A 26,018-nucleotide genomic window follows, 5' to 3' on the forward strand; every position below is an offset into this window, starting at 1 on the left:
CTTTCCTTGATGGTAAGCATTGTTCTTCCTCATCAGAAACGAAGGGAGGAAATGCCTGTTCACCCAGAAAGTAACCTTCTATAGTCTTATTTCTTTTCCTTTTTCTGGGCATTTTCCCAGCCAGTGACTTGACTTCTGAATATTCTCTTCACAACCACTTCGCCTCCAGATCCACCCAGCCAGCGCTTGGGGTCTGAGATTCAAATACTGCTTCCCAGCCTCAGGGCTTTGGGTGGCGGCGGGGCTGCTAGTCAGTGTGAGATTAAGTTCAGGTGCTCAGGTAGGGGCAGGGCCGCCTCTCAGGCTCAGTTCACTCAGGGGGTTTATGCAGAGACCTTCAACAATGGATCCAGGCTCCTGCCTGCTTGGGGAGCCCTGGTCTGCTGCCGCCTCCGCTGCTGCCTCCTGAGGGGTCCTGAGTTATGGGGGCACCCCACTCCCCTCTAGACCCGCCAAAAAGACCCTCTCACTGATCCCCGTCACCTGTGGGTGGAGGGACCCGTGTGGCCGCTGGAGATTCTGTCCCTGAAGTCTGCTTGGATGTGCTCCTCTCGGTGCTGGCAACCATGGCTGGGCTGGGCTCAACTCCACTTCCGCAGCGCGACAGACCTTTTGCGAGAGGTTTGCAGGCTCTCTGGAACAGAAGTCTCCTCCGCTCCACCATTCTGTGGCCTCTGCTGCTCCAGTATTCGCCGGGGGTTCTTTTTTACAGATGTTCTATGGGCTGTGGGTTCGGAGCTATGTTATGTGCGTCTTTCTACTCTGCCATCTTGGCTCCGCCCCCCTTAAATCTTTCAGTGTGGTTATTACTGAGTAAATGGTTTTCCTGGGTCTGTGCATGTCCCTCTTCATCAATTAAATAAAAAGGCCTTTCCAGGTTTTGTTTAGGTCCCTTCTGTGCTGGCATGGCCCATACTGGACTGTGCTCTGCTCCCAGTGTTGTACGATAGACACTTTCTGGTGACATTCCAGTCTGTCTTGGGTTGGATATTTGCTTCACTCCATCATTCTGTGGGTTCTGCAGCTCCAGAATTTATTTAGAGTCTTTTTTACAGGTATTTGACTGGGCTTGGTGAGAGCACTTTAGAAAGTCTATGCTGTTACTCTGCCATCATGACTCTGCCCCTGAATATTTTTTTCATGACTAAAATAGCTTTGATTTCTTCATCTGAAAACTGCCTGTTCATATCCTTTGACTGTTTATCACTTGTGGAATAATTTGTATTCTCGTAAGTTTGATAACTTCCACTTGCCCAATTCTTAGTTTTAAGGAATGATTGTCTTGGAGCTTTTGAATCTCCTTTTCATTTGGCCAACTTTAATTTTTAAGGCATTCTTTTCTTCAGTGAATTTTTGTGCCTTTTTGATGAAGCTGTTGACTGTCTTATTCTAAATAACCCCAAAGTGATACGAACTTATTAATTGTAAGAGAACTGGGAAAGGTAAAGCTCCATATGAATTGATGTTTGGAAAATATGTTACACGTAAGAAAAAATGGTGTTTCTGATGTTTGGAGCATGAAAGCAAATGTGGTAATTGATAGGAAAAGGTTCAGAGAAGCTAAAATGAGCAACTTTGATTACAAAAATGTAAAAAGACCTGTGTAAACAAGTGCTGTTAAGAAGAGTTAACTGAGAAACAAAATCTTTGCCACAATTTCACAGATAAAAGACCAAGGTCTCTAGGGAATTAGTTTTCAGAGGAAGAACTCCAAGCCATCAGCTTGGGAAAAGGGGGAAAATGCTTCAAATCTCCAAGAATTAGATAGGAAAATGAAATCAGTTCTGAGGGTTTTATCTCACAGCCTTCAGATTGGCAAGGATGGCAAGAACACCAAAGAGGGCAATGGGACCATCATTGTGGAGGGGGCTATGAATTGGGCTTGCTGCTGTGGGAAACCCTTTGGAATAATGCCCTAAAATTCATTTAACTTAAATTCAAAATTTTAAAAATGAAATTTTAGAAGTCACAGGACTACTGTGAGTCAACTAGCATTTATTAAATTCTTGCTGTGTGCTACACATTACTCAGCATTGGGGACACAGAAAGGTAAAGAAATAAAATGGTTCCTGCTTTTAAGAAGCTCACAGTCTAATGGAAGAGAGTATGTAAAGAACTATGTTCAAATAAGGCAGATAAAGGATAAGGTGGAGGTAGTTAACAAAGAGAAGGCCTGAGCATTAAGGAGAATGAGGAAAGCCTCCTCAAAGATGAGGTGGGAGAGGGTTCCAGGCCTTGGGGAGAGCCATGGAAATATACAGTTGGGAGATGAAGGGTCTTATGCAAGGAACAACTAGGAGGCCCCTGTTCCTGGATCACAGGATGTAAGGTGATCAAGAAGGTGTGAGAAGACTGGAAACGTAGGAGTGACTCAGTTTGTAAAGGCCTCCAGATGCCAAATAGAGGACTTTATATTTGATTCTGGTGGTTGACATAGGGAGTCCTTACTGTGACCTAGAAATCCCACTGCAAGCTTGTACCCCAGGGAGGTCAAAGACACAAAACAGAGCCCCATACACACCAAAATATTTAAAGCAATAACTTTTGTGAAGGCAAAGAAGCAACATAAGATACCTGTTGATAAAGGAATGGCTAAAGAAATAGTTGACTCTATCAGGGAATATGATTGTTCCGTAAGAAACAGTGAGATGCAGCATGGCTTCATCTGTTGATGAACTGTAGCTTCCTGGGTCTCCTCCCTGATGCTCTGAGGACCCTTGTCCAGTGTCCAGGCAGTGTGCCTCTCCTAACCATTTTTTGCAAAAGCCTGATCTGCCTTGAGAGAGGAAGCTCCTCATCTAGCCGCCTCCTTCCCAGTGAAGTCACAGATCTAGTTCAAGCAAAGTAACTTTTCTTCTATTTTTTTATAGACTTAAAATGATCATTATGTGGAGGGATGGCCATTGCTCAGGCTCCGAAAGGCAAAAGTGGGTGCTCTCATGGTCTGATTTTTCTTTCTTTCTTCCTAGCTCTGTCCCAGTTGAAGAGCAAGCTGAATTCAAGCAACTCTTAGAGGACATCCATGAACTACAGCAAACACTGAACGGGTTTCATCAAAAAACAGTAGGACCCTGTTGTTCTTCAGACCCTTTGGGCTGATGGAACTTTGTTTTCACGTGGTCAAATCAAGTTTAGCTATCATGGCCCTGGAATGTGCAACCTGGGGCTCCACCTCTAGGTTCCCTGATCATTTTAAAAGAGGAGATTAGCCAGATGTAGAAGTAATCTATCCTGGGGATTGGGAAGAAGGAGGGTGTCTCCAAAATCCAATCCAGAAAGTCAGGGCATCTCCCAGATCGTCAGGCAAACTTAGGCAGATGACATTATCAAGTATGGCATTAAAAGTGGTATCTTGGCCTGAAGTTAGTGATTCGGGGCACATGACTTCCACATTCTGGATCTCAGTTTCCTCATAAGGTAAAATGGGTGGAAAATGTAATTCCTGTCAAGTGAATAGGTTAAAGTTCTTAACCTTTTTTTGTGTTGTGGACTCTTTTGGCATTCTGTGAAAGCCTAAAAACTTGTCAGAAGAATTTTTTTTTGACATGTGAAATAAAGTCTATAGAGTTACAGAGGGAATCAATTAAGTTGAATTAATAGTTAGCAAATTATATTTTTAAAAAACAAGTTTATAGACTCGAGATCAAGATGGTCTATATGGTCTCTTTCAGGCTCAGCATTTTATGGCTGTGCTCTGCTGTCTTAACAGAGCAGCGGTGTATGATTAAGGAAATTTATGGTTTGGATTTGCACCTACAGTAAGACACACTTGAAAAGAAGAAGCTGGATATTTTATTGATTTACAGAAAAGGCAAATGCACAGACAGTTTAGAGCAATAGCAGCAATAATTAGTATATTCTAATACTAACATAATTATATCAATACTAACATAGACATGAGGAAGTAGAAAAAATCACCAATCCAGGAAGCACCAACTCCTGAATTTTCTCAGCTGGGGAATCCCGGGATACAGCTTTCAGGGTCTGAATTGGGAGCAAGTGGTTCCAGGCAGAGTGTCCTCTCCATGGGTGAAATTCCAAAGTTCTCCTCAAAACAGAGACCTAATAAACCCTTCCATACAATGAAGACTGACTGCCAACAAAGAGGCTAATTGCCAACTATCCTGTACATTGTCCATCTTGAGGGTGGCCAAACCTCACGATGGAGTATATATGTGATGTTTGTCCTTGGAGAACTGGCTAGGTTCTCAAGGCAGCAAATGTTCCATGTTTGTGTGGGATTTATCATGTCTTCAAGGTCCGAGTTCACTTGGGGGACACAACAGCCTATGTACAAGGCCTGCCCTGAAATGTGGAAGAACTTCTAAGTCCATTTGCCATTCGTTTGGCCTTAAGTTCTGACATGTTGATAGTGTAGGCTGTTGAAACTTTAGGGGTCAATTTAGCGTATGTATTTTTCATTTGGAAAAACATGTAATAAGCACAGTAGTAAAAATTAACATGGGGTGAGCTATTACAGAAAAATATTTCTGCGCAGAAGGGTATCTAAATAAGAAGTCATACCAATGATGATTGGTGTCAGAAGTTACTAAATGAGAGGCCTCTGTTAATTTCCTAGCAACTATATGAGTTTGTATTTGATGTTCATCAAGAGCTCTTTGGTTTTTCTCTAATAGTTGCTGCAATTCAACAGAAGAATTTAAAGTAGAGATTAAAGGTTCCAAAGATAAATACACATAGGATAGAGGTAACAGTTTGGGTACCCACGACAGAATAACATCATCCACTATCAGGGGAAAAGTAGAAATCATCACCCTGCCAATGGAGAAGACTCACATCTTGTATACAACCAGCAAATGGGGCTACTTGCCCTACAGAATACAAGTCAGCTTGATTGTTAGAGACTAGGCAGATAGATGGAACAGATACTTCATGTAACATAGAGAAATTGGACGTAGGATATAGAGTAAGATCACATAGATTAGAGGAATGGCTTAATAGACAGGACTCCAACTGTTGCATGACCATTCATGATGTTTGTCCTTGGAGAACTGGCTAGGTTCTCAAAGCAGCAGATGTTCCCTGTGTGTGTGGGATTTATCATGTCTTCAAGGTCCGAGTTCACTTGGGGGCACAACAGCCTACGTGCAAGGCCTGCACTGAAATATGGAAGAAATTCTAAGTCCATTTATCATTCAAGCGGTAACCTTCACAGATGAGGTTTAGACCAGGAACCAAAGAGGAAGAATTTACTAGTGTTTCCTCAGCCTTCTCAAGGATGAGGGTGCCCTGGTTCTAGAAGCTGCTAGTGATTCTTTAGACAAAAACAGCCGTGAAGTAGAAGAGGGCATTTTATTATATGTTTATTTTTACATATGAAAACACATTATAAAAAAATATATTTTATTATAATATTCGATTTTGATTTTATGGAAGATTTTCAAGAATATGTGCCTTCCTTTCTTTTGATACTATGCCCACCAAGCAACTGTTCATTTCTTCTATCGTCTAATTTCCTGAAATGACTTACCTGCTAGGAGATAGCGAATGCCCTGTTCACATGACCAGTAAGGGTTCTAGGGCCAGGTCTACCCCCCACCCTGAATTTGTGAATTAGGGTTCTGGTATGTTGGTACAACATAGGAATTTAGTTAATGTGAGCCCATATCCCACAGCCTGATCATCCTTGGATCACCTAGTAAATGCATAGTCACTGTGTTTATAATGATTCTACCGTTCATGTGCTAGTACTATTTGAGTGTTATTAAAGCTGTGTCCTGACCTTTATAAGACTGGGTTCAGTGATAGATTTTGTTTCTGGCTTATTAAACAATTCTTGATTACTGTTTCCTGACCTAGGTAACAATACAAGAAGAAATTTCCCAGAAGAAGTTAGACCTTTCTAAGACCACTAAACGTCTGGTAAACATCTTCATTAATTTTCATTTAACTAGACTTGCATCTGTGAGCCTGGGAAGTCAGATGGAACACTGGAGCTGTGTGGGTGGTCAGGGTGAAATGGAGCTTTCATTGGACAACAAACATCTCCTTATCGGAGGAATACAGTCAAGTCCCCAAGGATTTCTTGTCCAAGTTGAAAATTAAAACTAAATCTCTTGTCCATAAAGTGACAACAACTGTGGTATTGTGAAAAGTATTGGACTGGAGCTTAGGAGTTCTGAGTTCTACTCTTTGTAGTGCCACTGTGTGACCTGGGGGAAGTCATTTGTGTCTGGGCTTCAACCTATTCTTCTCTAAGATGAAAGTCACTCTGCAAGCATTTATTAAGCTCGTACTGTGTGCCAGGCACTGTGCTCAACCCTGGGAACACAAATGCAAAAAGATAGCAGTCCCCACCCTTTTCTGAAAAGCGGAGAAGAGCCACCTGACTTGGATGCTCTCCTTTAGTGGCAGTTCTGGGCTGAGTTCTGTGATCAGAGGAGGAGGCTGTGGGGCAGGGGTCCAAGAAGAAGAGACCTCTGGGGCATGATGGTGAAATCACACAGGTATAGCCTGGTGGGAAACAGAGAGGGTTGGCAAACAAAGCATAGAGAACATGAAAGTCAAAAATTCAGTAACATGAAATCAAAAAGCTTGTCCCCAACTTAAATTGATGCACCTAGGATACTGAGGGGAAAAATTTTAAACTGAATTTTTACTGATAACTTTCTGCTTCTATATCACCCAAAATTCTCCTGGTATCCCACTCCCTGCGCTCCCCAGATTGCCATTCCACATAACGTAATTTTTCAGAAAGAAAAGAAGAAAAGAAAACCAATCCCCACACCAAAAAGAGTCTTTAAGTGTGTACAGAGGCCCACGTCTGGGGACGTCCCGCCTCTCCAGAGTGCCTGGGGAAGGCGTCTTGTCGTGCCTCCTCTTTGGGGCCACACTTCTTGTTGTGATTCTGCAACACTCCCCTTTGGTTTTGTGGTTTGCTTTTCACAATGTTGTGGTCATTGTGTGTGTCGCTTAAAATTTGTTTTTAACATTCATTTAAAAAAAAAATTTGAGTTCCAAATCTTTTCCTCCCCATCCCCACCCTCAATTTCATGTTCAATTTTAAACTTTTTTTTAAATTTTGAGTTCCAAATTCACTCCCTTCCTCTCCTCTCCCTGAGACAGTAAGCGGTCTGATACAGATTATGCATGTGTGAGCGTGTAAAACACTTCCATATTAGTCATTTGTGTAAGAAGACTCAAATTTAAAAAAAGGAAAAAATAAAAAATAGCCTGCTTCAGTCTGTATTCAGAAAGTATCGGTTCTTTCTCTGAATGCAGTATACTTCATCATTAGTTAGCCCTTTGGGATTGTCTTGGATCGCTGTAGTGCAGAGAATAACTAAGTCATTCACCTTTCTTCATTATTGAGTGTTACTGTTCCCCTATACAACATTCTCTTGGTTGTATTCATACTTTCATATTTCATATTTCACCAGAGTCTTTCCATGTTTTTCTAAAATCAGCCAGCTCATCGTTTTGTATAGCTCAGTAGTGGTCGTATTCCATCACAGTGATAGACCACAACTTGTCCAGCCATTCTGTAATTGATGGGCATCCCCTTGATTTCCAGTTTTTCTTCCACAAAAAAGGCTGCTACAGATATTTTTGTGCATATAAGCTCTTTCTTTTTCCTTCCCCCCCTTTCAAAAATTTCTTTGGCATGCAGACCTTGCAGTGGGATTGGTGCATCAAAGGGCATGCACAGCTTTATGGCATAGTTCCAGATTGCTCTCCAGAATGGCTGGTCAGTTCCCAACACCAACAGTGCATTAATGTCTCAGTTTTACCACATCCCCTCCAATGTTATCATTTTCCTTTTTTGGCATATCAGTCAGTCTGATAGGTGTGAGTTGGCACCTCAGAGTGGTTTTAATTTGCAATTCTCTAATCATAATGATTTAGAACATTTTTTATATGGCATTGATAGCGTTGATTTTTTTGTTTGTTTGTTTAAAATCTACCTGTTCATATCCTTTGACTGTTTATCAACTGGGAAAGGATTTTTATTTTTATAAATTTGTCTCAATTCTCCATGTAGTTGAGAAATTAGGCCTTTTTCAGGGATATTGTAAATTCTTTCTCCCAGTTTTCTGCTTTCCTATAATTTTGGTTGCTTTTATGTAATAAAATTTTATATAAGAAAGATTATCTTTACATTTTGTAATGTAATTTTATTTAATTTATTATTTTATTTATCTTACTTTACTTTTGTAATGCTCTCTATATTTTCTTTGGTCCTAAATCCTTCCCTTATCCATAGATCTAATTGATAAACTATTCCATAAACCCCTAATTTGCTTAGGGTATCACCCTTGATGTGTAAATCATGTATCCTTTTTGACCTTATTTAGTATATGATATGAGATGTTGGTCTATACCAAGTTCCTGCCATACTGTTGTCCAGTTTTTCTAGTGGTTTTTGTCAAAGAATGAGTTTCTGTTCCAAAAGCCTGGATCTTTGGGTTTATCATATGTTAGATTACTATGGTCTTGTGATGTAATGTGTACCTAATCTACTCATTGATCCACCACTCTCTTTCTTGGCCAATACCAGATTGTTTTGATAATTATACACTTTACACAATGTGACCTATTTTAAGGGAAGTGCCCAAGGTTAAACATTGAGTGAGCGGCAGACTATGATCAGAACTCAGATTTGCAGCCTCAGACCCAGTCCAGTGGTTTCTTTGCTTCATAGTTAAAGGCTTAAAGGCAGTTTCGGTTTTGTGTTACCATACTGACCATCCATTGATTTGGTTTATCCATCTTGGCATTATTGTGGGGAAATAACCCTGTTCTCCCAAATAGATTGTCTAATCCAAGTTTTAATATTCTTTTCTCAATAGAATGAATTAAAATTGTCACTAGTTACTTTGAAAGAAGAACAGGAGAGTTTGAAAACAAAAATTGTGGACTCTCCAGAGAAATTAAAGAATGATATTGAGAAAATGAAAGAGACAGTGCAGAAACTCAGAACTTCAAAGGTGAGTAATTTAGAAAAAGCAGTTTTATTATTTTTTAATAGTATTTTTCACTAATTACACATCAAGAGAATTTATAGCATCAATTTATTTTACTACTTAGAGTAAATCTACTTGGTTTTTTTTTTTGTTCAATACTTTTTTCCAAATCATTTATTTTCTTTTTTAAAAATTAATTTATTTAAACTTAAATATTTAAATACACAAGAAGAAAAAGGCAAATAAACGTAAACTTAAATAATAAAACTTAAATACAAAGTAAGAAAAGAAACAAGCATTGCCATTTGTACAGCAGAACGTAAGAGGAGATTCAAAATATATAGCAATAAATTTCCTTTTCAAGAAGGCCTGTGTAATAAATACTATATGTTGTGCTCAGAGCTGTCCATCTTACTTTTTCATGAGTTTTCTTTTGTTCTCTGCTGTATACTTTTTATTTTGTTCTTACTCCCCCCAATCTCCCTCTTCCCCCAAGAAGGCTACAATTAAGCGCATACATACGTGCACAGCCCCCCCATGCATATACATATACATATAATATATTTATACCTATACGCAGATGTATATATATATATCTCACTTATACACACAAACGTATATATATACATATATACATATATACATACACACGTACATATATACACTGACATCCATATACTTAGATATCTATAATCATCCTCATATAGAGACATATACATTCATATGTATCTATGTAAGACTCATCCTATGAGAGGATGAGGATTTACTGGCTAGAATCTTGCCTTCCTGTCTTTCTCTTTTCCTTTCATTCCCTCCCTCCCTCCCTCCCTTCCTTCCTTCCTTCCTTCCTTCCTTCCTTCCTTCCTTCCTTCCTTCCTTCCTTCCTTCCTTCCTTCCTTCCTTCCTTCCTTCCTTCTTTTCTTTTTCTCCATTTCACTCTGGACCTTTTAGATTGGACTACAGTAGATCCCTGCCCAAGCTCCCCTTAATGGCTATATTTTGGGCTCTTCTGGCTCAGAGTGTTTGTCAGTGATAACTGTTTCTCCTTTGACTAGCAACCCTGAGGGTCTTCCTCTCCTAGCTGAATTTTTTTCTTTTTTTCTCAATAAAGGGGCCATCCCTTGACTCACTTCTTTTTTTTTATTATACTTATTTAATAATATTATAATCTCTAGACCAAACTTTGTGAGCAAATTATATATATTATATTACAATTTATATATATATATATATATAAAATCATATGCACACATATATGTATACATATATGCACATATAACTTGTATATGAGTAATTTAATGGATCTGAATCAAATTCCTAGTGTACAAATGTTTTTTTAAAATTTATTTATTTTCAGCGTTCTGCAATCACTACCATACAACTTAGATTTTTTCTTTTCTTCCCTCCCCCTCCCTTCCCCCATCTACCCCCTCCCTCCCTGAGACAGCATACAATTTTATATAGGTTCTACACATATGTTCCTATTACATACACTTTCACCACAGTCATTTTGTATAGAAGAATTAAACTGAATGTGAGAAATCATAACAAACCAAAATGTAATACAAAAGAAATGATGTGCTACAATCTGCGATTGAATTCCACAGTTCTTTCCCTGGCTGTGGAAGGCATTTTGCCTTAAAAGACCCCTGGGAATTTTTTAAGTCCTTGCATTGCAATGAAGTTCTAAATCTACCAGAAAAAGTCCTCACGCACTGTGATTGTTGCTGTGCACAAAGTTCTCCTGGTTCTGCTCCTTTCACTCAGCATCAGTTCATATAAGTCCTTCCAGGCCTCCCTGAAGTCTTCCTGTTCATCATTTCTTATAGTGCAATAGCATTCCATTACATTCATATACCATAATTTATTCAGCCATTCCCCAATTGATGGACATTCCTTGATTTCCAGTTTTTGACCACCACAAAGAGTGCTGCTATAAATATTTTTGTATATGGGGACCCTTTCCCATTTTTATGATCTCTTGGGGATATAGTCCTAGAAGTGGTATTGCTTGGTCAAAGGGTATGCGCATTTTTGTAGCCCTTTGGGCATAGTTCCAAATTGCTCTTCAGAATGTTTGGATCAGCTCACAGCTCCACCAACAATGAATTAGTGTTCCAACTCTCCTACATCTTCAACATTTGTCATCTTCCTGTTCTGTCATGTTAGTCAATCTGATAGGTGTGATATGGCATCTCAGAGTTGTTTTGATTTGCATCTCTCTAATCAAAAGTGATTTAGAGCATTTTTTCATGACTATAGATATCTTTAATTTCTTCCTCTGAGAACTGCCTGTTCACAGCCTTTGACCATTTATCAATTGGGGAACCTTGACTCACTTCTTAAAGACGCCTGTTCATCGAGTGGGCCTTACCTCACCCAAAGTGAGAACCCGAAAAGGCCTTAGCCTAAAAGGGCCAGGGTCTCCCATTGCATCCTGGGCCATCTCCAGTCATCCTGATGAATATCAGGCCACTCAACCCACATGATTCTGGAGGAGAAAGTGAGGCTGGTGACCTTGCACTGCCCTCCTTCACTCAAATCAAAGTCAACTGCAAGTTGTGTCATTTTCCTGATGTCATGGTCCTCTTCGAAAATGAAGGACAAACACAACAACTATTAATGTTTGTCCTGTTCCTCTGAGGGCAGATAACGTCTTTCTTCATTACTCCATGGCTTTCCATATTTTTCTAAGGCCACCAAATCATCACACAGCAGTATTTCAACCTTATACTGTCTAGTTATTTTAAATAGTTTAAAACAATATTGATTAATATGGCTGACATATGATGTAGTTTCCCTGTTTTTCTCTTTTGATTAGAGCTATTTTAGTTTAATTTTGTCTGAGGTCATGATCATTACCACTGCTTTTTATTCCTAATAAATTCTACTCCTGATTTTATATTATATGTTTGTGCGTACTTCCTATCCCTCCTGACTCCTGTTTTACTTCTACCTTGCTCTTCTATTACTTAACCTACCCCCCATTCACAGATCCCTTCCTTATCCTCCCCCTCATTCTTTCTCCTTATCATCTTGTTTCTATCTGAATTTAGAAGACTTTTATGGCCCTCCAAATATATGTGTTCTTTATCCTATTCCTATTACTCTAGACACCCTTCTGTACCATCCCCTCATCCTATTTCCTCACCTATTTCCTCTTATTTCTTTATAAATTTAGAAGCCTTTTATTCCCTTCTAAGTGTATATATTGTTCTCTTGTTAATCCAGATCTGATGTGAGTAGGTTTCCCTCTCTCTTCTACCTCTGAGTCTTTTATGTCTTTCTGAATTTAGAAGACTTTTATACCATATGTATGTATATATGTGTGTATGTGTGTATATGTATGTATGTATGTATATATGTATGTATGATTCCATCTTTAGCCCATTCCCGATGGGAGCAGGGATCCAGAACTCCTAGGCCTCCTCCACCATCAAATTCCTCTGTCAGTTCTTCTCTCACACCTCATTTTGCCTAAGACAATTATTCTTTTTACTGTTTCCTAAATGGTTTTACTTTTTACAATCACATCATACTCAGGTGAGTTCCAAGTTTTTCTCCCTCCCCCCTCTCCTTCCCTTTTCCAAAAATGATAGGCAATTTGGTGTAGGCCCTATATGTGCTATCATGTAAAACATTTCCACACTAGTCAGAGTTGTGAAAGAATAAACAGATCAAAAGGAAAAAAAAAAAAGAGAATAAAAGTGAAAAAAATATGCTTTGATCTGCATTCAGAGTCCATCAGTTCTTTATCTGGATGTGGATTGCATACTTATCTTGGATCTTTGTATTGCTGAGAAGAACTGAGTCATTTGTAGTTGATCATGGCACAGTGTTGCTAATACTGTGTACAGTCTTTTCCAGGTTCTGCTCATTTCACTTTGCATCCGTTTGTACAAGTCATTTCAGGTTTTTCTGAAATCTGCCTGTTCATTATTTCTTATTGCACTGTAGTATTCTATTACATTCATATACTATAGCTTGTTCAGCCTTTCCTCAATTGTTGGGCATCTCTTCAATTTCCAATATTTTACTACCATGAAAAGGGTCGCTACAAATATTTTTGCACATATAGGTCCTTTTCCCTTTTTTTAAAAATGATTTCTGGGATAAAGAGCTAGCAGTGGTATTCCTGGATCAAAGGGTACGCACAATTTGTTAGCCTTTTGGGCATAGTTCCAAATTGCTCTTCAGAATGGTTGGAGTTCACAACTCCACCAACAGTACATTAAGTGTCCCAATTTTCCTCTCCAACATTTATCATTTTCCTTTTTTGTCAGATCAGAGTTGTTTTAATTTGCATCTCTCTATTCAAAAGTGATTTACAATACTTCTTCAAAAGCATATAGATAACTTTGATTTCTTCATCTCACAACTGCCTCTTTTTATCCTTTGACCATTTATCAATTGGAGAATGATTTGTATTCTTATAAATTTGACTTAGTTCTCTATGCATTTGAGAAATGAGCCCTTTATCAGAAACACTTGTAAAGACTGTTTCTCAACTTTCTGCTTTCCTTGTAATCTTGGTTGCAATGGTTTTGTTTGTATAAAAGCTTTTTCATCTTATTATAATCAAAATTATCTATTTACTAATGCTTTCTGTCTCTTGTTTGGTCATGAATTCTTCCCTTCCCCATAAATCTGATAGGTGAACTATTCCCCTCTTCTAATTTGCTTATGGTGTCACTTTTTATGTCTAAATCAGGCATTCATTTTGACTTTATCTTAGTATATGGTGAGATATTGTTTTGTACCTAGTTTGTGTCCTATTGTTTTCCAGTTTTCCCAACAGTTTTTGTCAAGATAGTGAGTTCTTATCCCAAAGACTTGGGTTTTTGGATTTATCAAACACTATGGTGATTGAGGACTGTGTTTTGTATACCTAATCTATTCCTCTGAACCACGACTGTATTTCTCAGCCAGTACTAGATAGTTGGGATGATTTCTGTTCTATAAAATAGTTTGAGATCTGGTATTGCTAGGCCCTTTCCTTTTTTTTTTTTTTTTATTCATTGCCTTGATATTCTTGATCTTTTATTCTTCCAGATACATTTTGTTGCTATTTTTTCTAGCTCTTATCAAATAATTTTTTGGTAGTTTGATTGGTATGGCACTGAATAAGTAAATTAATTTAGAATTGTCATTTATTTAGTTTCCAATTAATTTTTTAATCTATCTTCTATTGCCTTTTATTGAATGTAATTTTTATTGCATTATGATCCAAAAACAATACATTTAATATTTCTGCCTTTCTACATTTGATTTTAAGGTTATTATGCCCTAAAACATGGTCCGTTTTTGTATAGCTGCCATGTGCTGCCCAGAAAAAGGTATATTCCCCTTCTATTCCCATTCAGTTTTCTTCAAAGGTCTGTCATATTTAACTTTTCATTTATCTCCTTAGTGTCTTTCTTGTTTATTTTTTGATTGCGTTTATCGAGTTCTGAGAGAGGGGACATTTGAGATTCCCTAATTTCTATTTCTTCTTGTAGCTCACTTAACTTCATCTGTAAGAATATGGGTGCTGTAACAGTGCATATATGTTTCATATTGATATTGCTTCATTGTCTATGGTACCTTTTTGCAAGATATAGTTTCTTTCCTTAACTCTTTTAATTAGGTCTATTTTCGCTTTTACTTTGCCTTGAGATCATGTTTGCTACCCCTCCTTTTTTAATTTCACTTGAAGCATAATAGATTCTGCTTCAGCCCCTTTCCTTACAGTGTGTGTGTGTGTGTGTATGTGTGTGTGTGTGTGTGTGTGTGTGTGTGTGTATCTCTGCTTCAAGTGTGTAATTTGTAAACAAAATATTGTAGAATTCTGGTTCCGCTTCCATTTTATGGAAGAGTTCATCCCGTTCACGTTCACAGTTATGATTACTGTGTATTTCCCTCCATCCTATTTTTCCTCCTTTTTGTCCTCTCCTTTCATCCTTTCCTTCGTAACCAATGTTTTGCTTCTCTCACTTCTCCCAATCTGCTCTCCCTTCTTGTCAGTTTCCCTCCCCTACCTTTACTTCATCTTCTCGCCTCCTACTTCCCTGTTGTGTAAGATAGATTTCTATATTCAACGGATTGTGTCTGTTATTCCCTCTTTGAGCCAATATTGATGAGAGTAAGGTGCAAGCAATGCCCATAGTCTACACTCCCATCTTCTTCACTGTAATAATAGTCTTTCACATCTCTTCATGTGAAATAATGTACTCTATTCTAACTCTCCCTTCTGCACTCAGTGTGCTCCCCTTTCTCATCCCCTAATTATTTTTCTGTCTTTCCCTCAAATTTACTTATACCTGTACTTTCTATGTATATTCCTTCTAGCTATACCATTAGTGATATAACTGTTAAGATTTGCAAGTATCATCTTCCCACGTAGGTAAAGTTTAGTTCTATTGAATACCTTATATTTTATTTTCCTTTTTTTACCTGTTTATACTTCTCTTGGGACTTGATATTGGAGATCAGATTGTTGGTTTAATGCTGGTCTTATGAAAGCTTGAAACCCTTTTATTTCACTGAGTGATGTGTTATGCTTAATTTCACCAGGTAAGCGATTCTTTTGTCCCAGTCCTACTTCCTTTGCCTTCAGGAATGTCATGTTCTGAGACCTCTTATCTTTTATGTTGCAGCTGCTAAGTCCTGTGTGATTCTGATAATTAAATTGCTTCTTTCTGGCTACTTGCAGTGTTTTTTCCTTGACATGATAGTTCATTTGAACAATTCTACTTTTTAAGCAGTTGTTTCCTTTTTCCAGGCTATTGACTCTTTTTTTATAGTTCTCTTACTTGGCTCTGATTTATTTCCCTAATGGTTCTTTCTCACTTCTATGATTTTTAAGCTCCTTTCTTTCTGAGCTTAAGGACACTTCCCATTTTTCTTTGGGGTTTTGCCCGTAGGTGTTTGACGTTGTTATCTTCTTTTGAGTTTGTGTCTTTATCTTCCCTATCACCAGTATAACTTGCTGTGGTCAGATTCTTTTTGGTTGTTTCTTGCTCATCTTTTTTGGCTTTTTTCCTTTCTTTTAAATTTGAGTTCTCTTCCTAGGAAGGAAGGGGCACTGTCTCAGGCTTCTTGTGCCAGGCACTGTAGGCCCTGCATGTTTACCTGGTGCTGCTCTGGTGTTGCCCCGAGGCCCACGGCAGACTGTAATGTCAGTCATGGCAGCACACCTGACGACTGCTGCTGTGAAGAATTTTAAGGGTTTTATCGCATAGTATAATGAACTCTCTATTTATTCAGCAATAAATTAAACATTGTTCAATAAAGTAAAGCCTTACATTCATGGCAACATCCTTAAGCAAAACATATCCTCTAATACATACATGTATCTCATAACACTCAGTATGTCATGTGGCACATAGCATATATTGTTACATCCCCAAAGTCAGGGGTTCCCAGGCTAGGGTCTTCCCTAGCATGATGCATCTTTAAGGGTTAGCAGAAAAATACTACACCATCCACCCCGAGGTCACCGTAAAAGCAATCTCCTTAATCAATACATAGTGTCCAAGTAAAGTCCTCTCTCTTCTTGACTCAAGATTGACTTTCAAACCCCATGACTCTTCCTCTGTGGGCTGACCACTCCCAGTGCAGACAGCTGTCTGCTCCTGCTCCTTGTCTCAGCTCATGGGGACTGTTCCACTCCAAAGAGAAAAGTGAGTGAGATCAGGCTAGGGGAACTTGCTTGTGGGGAGGCCTAACAGAAAGAATTTGTGATTTTGGCGCTCCTTCTGTTGATCTGTATCGGTTTCTCAGACGGAAGCCCTGTCTGTTGGTTTGTGTTGATTTCTCGGACAGAAGTCCTGTCTTGATGGTGCTGGTAATGTGTATAAATATTGTTATAGCTCTGTTAAGCTTTGTTTTCCTAGAAACAGAACCTGCAGGCAGGAGCCCCTGGAACCTGCTGTCAAGCAGAAGCAGGAAGAGTTTGGAGTGGAACAATCCCTGTGAGCTGAGACAAGGAGCAGGAGCAGAGAGCTGTCTCCCAGGCAAGAGCTGGAGAGGTTGGCCCATGGAGGAGTCATGGGGTTTGGACGTCAGCCTCCAGACAAGATGAGAGAGGACTTTACTCAGACACTGTGTATCATTAAGGAGATTGTTCTCACAGTGACCTAGGGGTGGCTAGTGTGGTATTTTTCTGCTAACTCTTAAGGATGCATCGTGCTAGGGAAGACCCTAGCCTAGGAACCCCTGACTTTGGAAATGCAACAGTATATGCTATGCGCCATATGACATGCTGAGTGTGTTGAGATACATGTATGTATTAGATGATATGTTTTGTTTAAGGATGTTGCCGTGAATGTTATGCTTTACTTTATTGAACAATGTTCAATTTATTGCTGAATAAATAGAATTCATTATACTATGCAATTAGACCCTTAAAATTCTTCACAGCAGCAATCCTCAGGTCTGCTGCCATGATTGGCGTTACACTTTGTTCTGGTGCTGCACTGAGATAGTAGGGTAGTAGGGGAGTGACTAATGCTTCTGGAAGCCATAGGAGCCTGACAGCTTGCTGATGCTGAGCCAGGGTCCTAGTGCTGGTGTCTGGCATGTGTCCAGGCCAGTGGATTGTTTCTACATTTCCCCAGGGATACAGTGAAGCCCGTAGTGGTGTGGCCACTGGTGGCATTGGTAGGGTTGGCATCTACCTGTTTTTCCAGGGCTACGCTGAAGCATGCACACGGGGGTCCTGGTGTTGGTGTTTGCCTGCTCTGTCACACTGGAGCTCAGGATCTGCTGCTGACTTGATGGGATGCTTCCTGTTCTGGATTACTCTCCCTTTTTATCTGAATGAGACAGACCTTTCTTCCAATCTTCCAAGTTTCTTGGGCTCAAAGATTGTTTCACCCTTTCTTTTTACTGGTCCCGCTTTTGTAGGATTTCTTTGGAGGCACTATTTTATGGTTGTCTGGAGGTTGAAAATGAGAGAGTTAGGGTGATTTACTGCTTACTCCACCATCTTAGCTCCCAGAAGTCTCCCTCTGATTACTTCTTTCTGAATATTTTCCCCTGTGTTAGTCCCAAAAAGAGTTTATGGGCCTCTTTCACTGAATCGTAGATTTAGTCCTGGAAAGAATCATGGAAGCCATGACGCCCAACCCCACCATGTCATCCTTTCTGTTTCTCTCCAGTTTGCCTCTATTAGAAGAAGCAAAGGAAACTAAGTCAGTCAGTTGTTCTACATTTTTTTTCTCTAGTTAAATTTTATTGGGATAAAGATTAAATCTGTTGCCAAAAGCAAGGTGGAAGATTATTTGTGAATTTGCTTGTTAAGGCTATTTTTACTCCCCGTTGCCATATGTATTTGAGAAAGAGCTATGTTGTGGAAATCAGTAGAAAGGTATAATGTGAGTCTTACAGTTGCTCTACAATTAATCAAGAATAGTTTTAGTTTTAATGCCAAAAGTAAAACATTTGTGTCATCACCAGGATTAGAGAATTTATTTGGAAATATTGTGAGTTCATTTGTATTAAAGAGGGCCAAGAACATTTTGGCAATGAAGGATAACAGTGTACACTGAGAGTTCTTCATTCTCTAAGTATGGAGATTATTGAAGAGCAAACAAACTGACTACAATTTATATAAAGAAGATGACTGAGTTGTGATTTCTATCAAGTATTTTTTCTTTTTAGCTTGAAGTGACTGAGAAATATGAAACCTATCGAGACGCGATTGAGGGTATGCCTTCATTCCAGATGGAGCTACAATTATATCAAAAGAAAATGCAAGAACTTACAGAGAGCTCGGACAAAGTGATGAGGATCTTGAAAGAGGTTTGTATTGTCTGATGCTAATGCCTGCATGGCAGCAGTCCTTCACCGCTTCCTGTGTGGAGCTAAGCCCTGGTGCTCCAAGACTCTGCCAGCGAAATTCAAGCTCTAGCATTTTCTGCCAGACTTTTAAGTAGGATCCCCAAAGTCATCTCCTGTTTTCATTCAGATTGAACTCAAAACACATGGGTGTAGTTCTCAAAAAATGAGACAATAGGCACTTACATTGATTGATATTAAGATTTTCCTAATAATCTTGGTGGCAGTAAGGGACATCTACCCCAGAAACTTAATATTGTGAGGTCTTATCCCTCAGAATTGCGGGGAGAATTGTGTTCCTTCCAAAATGGACCTCCTTTGTTTACACGCCACCCCCACAGGACATTACAGACCGGAAGAGTAGTGTCCAAATGTGGCAGCAAATGGATGGTATGAAGTCGAGAGCCATGATTTCCTAAAAAATCGACCTTTTTTTGTATTTTGCTATATAAATGAAAATGCTCTCTTTTGTGTTTCAACTTAAGAACTTTTTTTAGGAGTCATGCCTACTGTTTGAACTGTGATACTCAGCGCAGAATTTGTGCTCCAGGGCATCTTGTACCAGTACTGAGTTACTGTGAGGATCAAAATTGAAAAGGAAAATCTATACAGTGATATCAATGACTCCCCCCCCCCCATGCCTTACAGGTAAAAGACACACAGGAGAAATGGTAAAAATGGTAAAAACATAATAAAAATGGTTTGTTTAAGGCTCATACAGCTTTCTGGACACCATCCGCTGCCACCATCGGGTCTGGTACCAGCTTCTCTGGTTCAGACAGTTGTAGAGCTCCTCTTCTCTGCCAAAAAAAAACTTTTACAAAATTGGTCTTAGCACAATTTTAAATTTGCTTTTCCAATCAACAGGTTGATTACTGAGAGTTAGCTCAAACCTTACTGTTAGAAAAGCAAATTGGGAACCTTTTAGATCAGAGAATTTACAACATGCACCTAGTGTCGTGTTGATATGGCTAAGAAACTCAGATACAACCCGAAAATTACAAACCAGTTTTTATACTTGATGATGTTCATTCCCCCATTAGGGGGGGTGAGATTGTGCTAAGGAACTACCAACAGAAGACTTTTTTCTAAGAAGATAGACTAATGAATTCTCTCATATTAACTACAATTGTAAATAAGTTGTTCATAATAAAACATTTTCAATTTCTAGCCATTTTCAAATGAATAATCTCTAGTGAAAGTGGATATGTCTTTAAGTGGATGTCTCTTTAAGGCATTTACAAGGTAGACTCCAAGCCATTTTTCATTTCAGATAATTAATAGTGCTGCTGCTCTTTTTATTTAACACAGAACTGAAGAAGAATATTCAGGGTCCAAAAAGAAGTTTCCTTTCAAAGGTAAAGTCTCATTAATCACAGCAGGACTGGACATTTTCAATACCATCAAATTATTGCAATAGATTAGCTCACAAAATTTAGAAGACCTTCTAAAAATCACGCAAAAATTTTTACTTAAACATTTCTTTCTAAAAGTATTTCACTTTCTCAGAAACAGTTTAAAATTTATCCTGATATAAAAAGATAATCAGTCGACTTTTGTGAAGTAAATTAGTTGGAAACCTCCAAATTGATAGTTGTCTGTCATTTAACCCTTAAAGTAAAAGTAAGTCTTTAAAATTGAAATTTATCACAACTAAATTGGTGTAAAATGCCTTTAAGTATCATAAATCAATCTGAAATTGTTACAAATAAAATTAATCTCTTATCACCACAAATAGATTCCTAATTGCTGCCACACCCCTTCTCCACCCCCATCATCAGAAAGCGTTTTAAGTGATAGCCAAATAATTTTAGCCAAAACTTTCTTAAGTTTATAATTTCCTAAATTACATCACTTCCTTCAGAATATCACAGCACATAGTCAGCAAGCCTCATAAAAATGATGTAACAGTTTCCAAACCTATTTTTATTTTTTCCTTTCCAATACAATTGTCTGGCATCCACATTATAAGAGAAATTGCTTTCTAACAGTATCAGATACAACAGTTTATCGGATTTCACAATATAAGAAAATTTAGAAACATAACAATACCGTAAACAATATTATATATTTGGAGCTTGAAACAAAACCCATTACCAGTCAGGTGGCCTCAATTCAATTGAGTGCATTTCCAAATTACTTTATGTAGGAAATCATTCATCTCATCTCCAGTCTATACCAATCACATGTAAAAACCCATATAAAGCTATCAAGCATGAAGCAATCATGTCTAATTAAAGAAATAACAATATGGTGTTTGCCATGTGCTAGGCTCTGGGTTAAGCATGGTGGGGGCTGCTATTACCCATTACAGAGTTTTAAACTTGCTTGAGGTCACACAGCTAATATTTTTTTAATACCAAATAGTGAGTGTCTTTTATATGAGGTTCTGACTTACCCCAGTTAACCTGATAGGAGAACACATTCAGACTGCATTCTGATTTCCTGCAGGACAGATTTCAGACCAGATCAAATAAAATCTGGACGTATCATCACTGATGGTAACATTTAAATCTCCAACCCTAACCTAGTTCATTTCATTTATTATTACATCAGTCTCCTTGATTGGTTCTCTTACCTGCTCAGTCTTCCTCCTACTGTGTTCATCATGTTCCTTACCTTTTGAAAAACCTATCATGGTCCCCTGTTAACTATCAAGTCCAGACTCCATTTTCTCACCTCAAGGTTTATTTAATCTTGCATTAATATTGTATTTAATTGTTCCAGGGTACCAGACAGAGAAACAAAAACTTCACCTTCCTAAACCCTCATTGGTTTGGCTGATCCTAAATACTAACCCTAACCCTAAATGCACTCTTACACAGAACCAGTCCCTGGAGGACCAGATTGAAAGTGCTCAGACCGAATTAAAGAAACTGAAGACCGAGGAAACCTCATTGAAAAGACTAGTCATTGTGGAGAAAGAGAAGCTTGCCAAAACCCAGCTGAAGATAAATAAGAAACATGAGGATGTGAAACAATATAAACGCTTAGTACTTGAGTATGAATTTAAACTATTTTCAACTGCATGATGCAATATTCAAATTGATCAGTTGGGATCTTTTGAAAAAAATCATTGCTTTCATAATTAGTCAAAAACATAAACTTAAGTAAATATGAAGTTCACTAACACCCCCACCTTCAGAACAAAAGGCACTTCCATTTCTTTTATGTAATTTTTTAAAGGAGAGGCTTCTGTTTGTGGTTTATTTCAATCTCGTTAATTTTGAGCTATCCTATATTGGACAAACTAGATCCCATTTTGGAACTTTTTCCTGAGCAGCAACATGAATGTTCTCAGATTTCTAGAAGGCTGTTAGCTCAGTGTTGATATGTTCTAGGGAGAAATGCCTTGACCATCTGTCTTGGCCATGGAAGTGAAAACATCCTGTGCTGTTAGTTGTGGTATCAGTGGTTCTTAAAGTATGTCCTTTCTAGCTTCTGTGCCGGATTGTAGTATTTGTATTTATAATGTGAAAATTTCTACACTTTGGTTCTCCTGAGAATTAATCATTTACTTGGTTTTTTAATTTTAAAACTGGCATTTCATCAAATGCAATATCTTCCTATTAGTTCTAATGATGTGTATCTCACCCTGACAGGCAGGAGGAGGTAATTTGTAATGTTTGGGGACCACCAATATTTTGAAGAAATACTTTTAGCCTAACGATCAAGGAAGATAACTTAGGGTCTCCTAAAGTCAGCCTTCACATTCTAACATACAAATGAGGAGATGAAAGATTCCTCCTGAGCTATCTACTTATGTAAACGTAGTTGTTTTAGAAATGTAAAAAAATCTGTCTTTTGCCAACAAAAGACTAATAAATACCCTGAATTATCTATATACTTTTTTTATTAAAAAAAATCCCTTTTGTAAAAGTCCATTGACCAGATTTAGAAATGCTTTGGGATAGTGACTTGAATTGTACTGGAGTCTGACTTTATGTGGTATAGCCTGAGTTTTAAGTACTTGCTTTTAGGTGTTAAAACTCACTAGTATGAAATGATTCTGACACTTTTTAATTATTTGTTTTTATATCTTGAGGGCAGTTGTAAGTTTTCTCAGGCAAAGTTTTTTACTTGATAGGAATAAGGAGAAATACTTTCGAGTATCTTGCATTTCCACTTAAAGTTTGTTTTTGTCTGTGTGGACATTTGCTCAAAGAGCAGCCATCAGATTCTACTGTCTTGGTTTTTGCTGTAGGGAATGTAATAAACTTCAGGAGAAGAGAGGAGCCGTTTGTGAACAGGTGACAGCCATTAATTGTGAGGCCCAAAAAGTCAGACGTGAAATACAGCAGCTCCAAGATGTCACTGAAAGTGAGAAGCTAAAGTTCCAGGTGAGGAGAGCTCTGACCTGTAGATGCACTGTAATTGCCAAGTAAAGGAGCGACTGTTCAGGGAACCTTGGTGTGTTCTTGGTGGTGTTCCCTGCGAATGTCTGGTCATTGAATCATAAGCATGACCAGCAGACAGAATCTCTTCCAAATACTTGGTTCTCATGGTTGCTTTTAACTGTTATTAAAACTGTTCATTTCTTAGAAATTAAGGCTTGATTGAGGCTACTGTCTTTTTAAAAAGACTCTGAATTAATGTTTCTTCTGATGAAAAAAGGATCTGACAAATGCTAGGTGATACTGTAATGAAGGGCATTCAGTCTGAAAGCATTTGTTAATCATCCACTAAATGCTAGGAATCGACTGCTAGGAACGATGACAAAAAGTACAAGACTTCAGTGTTTGTCCTCAGATTGAAACAGCCCCTGCCCTTAAGGAGATGACATTCTTCCAGGGAAATGACATACAAGCTCACACATGCACAACATACACACACAGGATGTCTGGAATGGACAAGCTAGGGAGGCAGGACTTGAGCTGAGAGATTCTCTTTGGCTGAGGTAAAGAGGGAATGTGTACCAGGCATGGGGGCAGCAGAGGGAAGGTGAGGCCCTGTGGAGAAGGGAGGTGGGTGGGTAAAAAGCCAAGTGTGGATGTAAATACCTGCTCTTTGAGCTATAATGGAAACCAGTGGTACTATTAATATACCTGGAAAAGATGTGTTAATGGTGGGGAGTGGAAAGGAAATAAGTGCTTCATGAGCCCTTGTGTGCTAGGCAATGTGCTAAACACTCCTCACAACAGCCCTGGGAGGTGAGTAGTGTTATAATCTCTGTTATGCAGTGGGAGAACCTGAGGCAGACAGAAGTTACTTGACTTGCCCCGAGTCACTTTGTCTGAGGCTGAATTTTAACTCAAATCATCCTGACATGAGTATCACCTAGGGTTTCTACCACTTACCATCTTTGTGACTTCCCAGACCACAACTCAGTTTCCTGGCCATCGCTTCCCCAGGTGTAATGTCCCCACCATTAGAACATAAACTCCTTTGGGCCAAAAGCTAACTTGTTTTTACACTTGTATTTTCAATCCTTAGCACTGAGTTTGGCATGTTAAGCATTTAATAAATGCTTTTCATTGATTCATTCACCATAGGGGACAAGAAGAGGTGTGAGGTCTACTGAAGGTGGAAAGTTAGGCTGGAGCAAGGGTTTGAATTAATTAGATTGATGAGATTAGTAAGCCTTCTTGGAGTAGTATACAGGAACTCTTGACTGTGGAAGGCCTTTAATGCTAGGCTGAGAAGTTTGAATTCTGTTCTGTAGCCAAAGGGATTGACTTAAAGGTTTGTCAGCAGGAGAGTGACATGGGCAGAGCTTTCCCTTAGGAATATTTATTTTTTCCGCGTGGAAGGTGGATGGGAATGAGAAGAGCCTGAAATCGTTAACAGGGGGCTGTTAAAGTTGTTCAGATGAGACGGATGAGTATCTGACCTGGGCACATGGTTGGGGGAGTGGAAAGAAAGACGTTCTGCAAGTGGACTTAGCAGCATAAGGGAACTGATTGGATCTGGGTGGGAGAACGGATGTAAAAAAGGAGATGAGAGAAGTAGAGATGATTGAGATGACCACATAGTGGTCAGGGAAAGAAAGCAGACACCAGCACAGGGACTTGGGTGCAGCCGGCAGATTGTCCTGTTGTTTGTAGGAGTGATGTCACAGCATGTACATGGACTTCTTTGTCCTGGCATCAGAGGAAGAGTGGCCAGTGATGGCCAGACTTCCAGCAAGATCCCAGCTTTCATGAAGCAAGAACATGGACTATGAAAAGAAGGGATTGAGAATGGGGAAGAGCTTAACAACAGTATGATGGGAAGAGAAGGGACTGGGTGACCTGGATTGTTATAAATAAGGTCACCAGCAAAGGGAATTTGCCACCCTGAAGTACAAAGATTTATTAGAGATTTTAAAATCATAGGAGTGGAATCGAAGCAGCCTCATCAGCCATAGAGCCCAAGCCCCTTGTTTGACAGATAAGGAAACTGAGGCCCAGCAATGGGAAGTGCCTTCCCCAGATTTAGGCTGTTAAGTGCCATGTGGGCCATGCTTCTCCAGCTTGGGTTCTTTGCCCTGGAGTGATAGAAGATTATTGATTTGGTCTTTGCTTTCTGAAGCCCACATAGAGGTGGAACAGAGCCAGACTTGGGGACTCTGGATCCCCAGGGACTGGAACAACTGACCAAGTGACTAGGTTGTGATCTCTGGGTCAATAGAGTCTATACATACTGATTTTATGAAATACTGAGGTAAGCTCTAGTTTATTCAAAATAAAACTCATGGCCTCTCATTTTTCCTTCTAGGAAATCTTCCTCACCTTGAAAAGTGCTGTGGAGAAATACCATGAAGCTATGGAAAAGGCAGCAGAGGAGGGCAAAGCTAGAATTAACGAAAAAGCTGCTGAGCTAAAGAGAGAGTTTATTATTTAGACTGCGTCAAATCGCCTCGTTTTGTTGGTTCAGAATTTAAAAGAACAGGTGAAGGTTCATAGTTTTGAGAGAGGGACTAACCCAGTGAGACCGTCTGAGTGTTAGGATGGTAGACTGGGGCTCTCTGGATGGAAATTAAAACATGTTTTGACTTAGAATGATCTGCTAAAATAACATGCTTTAATACTCCTTTTAAAGAAATCACTTGTCAATAAAGTAATTTTCCTCAGAATTCATGTCTGGACTCTGGTCACTTGTCAGGAGGAGTGAGGAGATCCAGAGGTGTTTTTGTTTTTTGGAGGAGCTGCTTTGCAGTTTGACTCTTCTAACTGTGTTTATATTGGGCCCCCTTCCATCCATGATGTCACTGGACCCTCACATGAGCTGTGGGAGCTTAGTGCTGTTACCATCACTGTTTTAGAGAAAACATGCTCAGAGATTTTGCTGACTTGC

The 26,018-nt window shown here is 39.0% G+C and overlaps 1 protein-coding gene across 6 annotated transcripts in view; it reads left to right on the forward strand.

The window, feature by feature from the left end:
• The window catches only part of LOC140497854 (kinetochore protein Nuf2-like), a 51,998-nt gene extending 26,201 nt beyond the window's left edge, over window positions 1-25,797 (forward strand). For all 6 annotated transcript variants that reach the window (XM_072599314.1, XM_072599318.1, XM_072599319.1 and 3 more), the window contains exons 8-14: window positions 2,970-3,063; window positions 5,821-5,883; window positions 8,811-8,948; window positions 18,567-18,707; window positions 21,569-21,744; window positions 22,948-23,083; window positions 25,440-25,797. In XM_072599314.1, the coding sequence (XP_072455415.1) occupies window positions 2,970-3,063; window positions 5,821-5,883; window positions 8,811-8,948; window positions 18,567-18,707; window positions 21,569-21,744; window positions 22,948-23,083; window positions 25,440-25,565 (874 nt within the window). In that variant the 3' untranslated portion in view covers window positions 25,566-25,797. The remainder of the gene's footprint in view (window positions 1-2,969; window positions 3,064-5,820; window positions 5,884-8,810; window positions 8,949-18,566; window positions 18,708-21,568; window positions 21,745-22,947; window positions 23,084-25,439) is intronic.
• Window positions 25,798-26,018: the final 221 nt, after the last annotated feature.

This window comes from Notamacropus eugenii, chromosome 3, assembly GCF_028372415.1.
Source record: "Notamacropus eugenii isolate mMacEug1 chromosome 3, mMacEug1.pri_v2, whole genome shotgun sequence".
Taxonomy (NCBI): Eukaryota; Metazoa; Chordata; class Mammalia; order Diprotodontia; family Macropodidae; genus Notamacropus; species Notamacropus eugenii.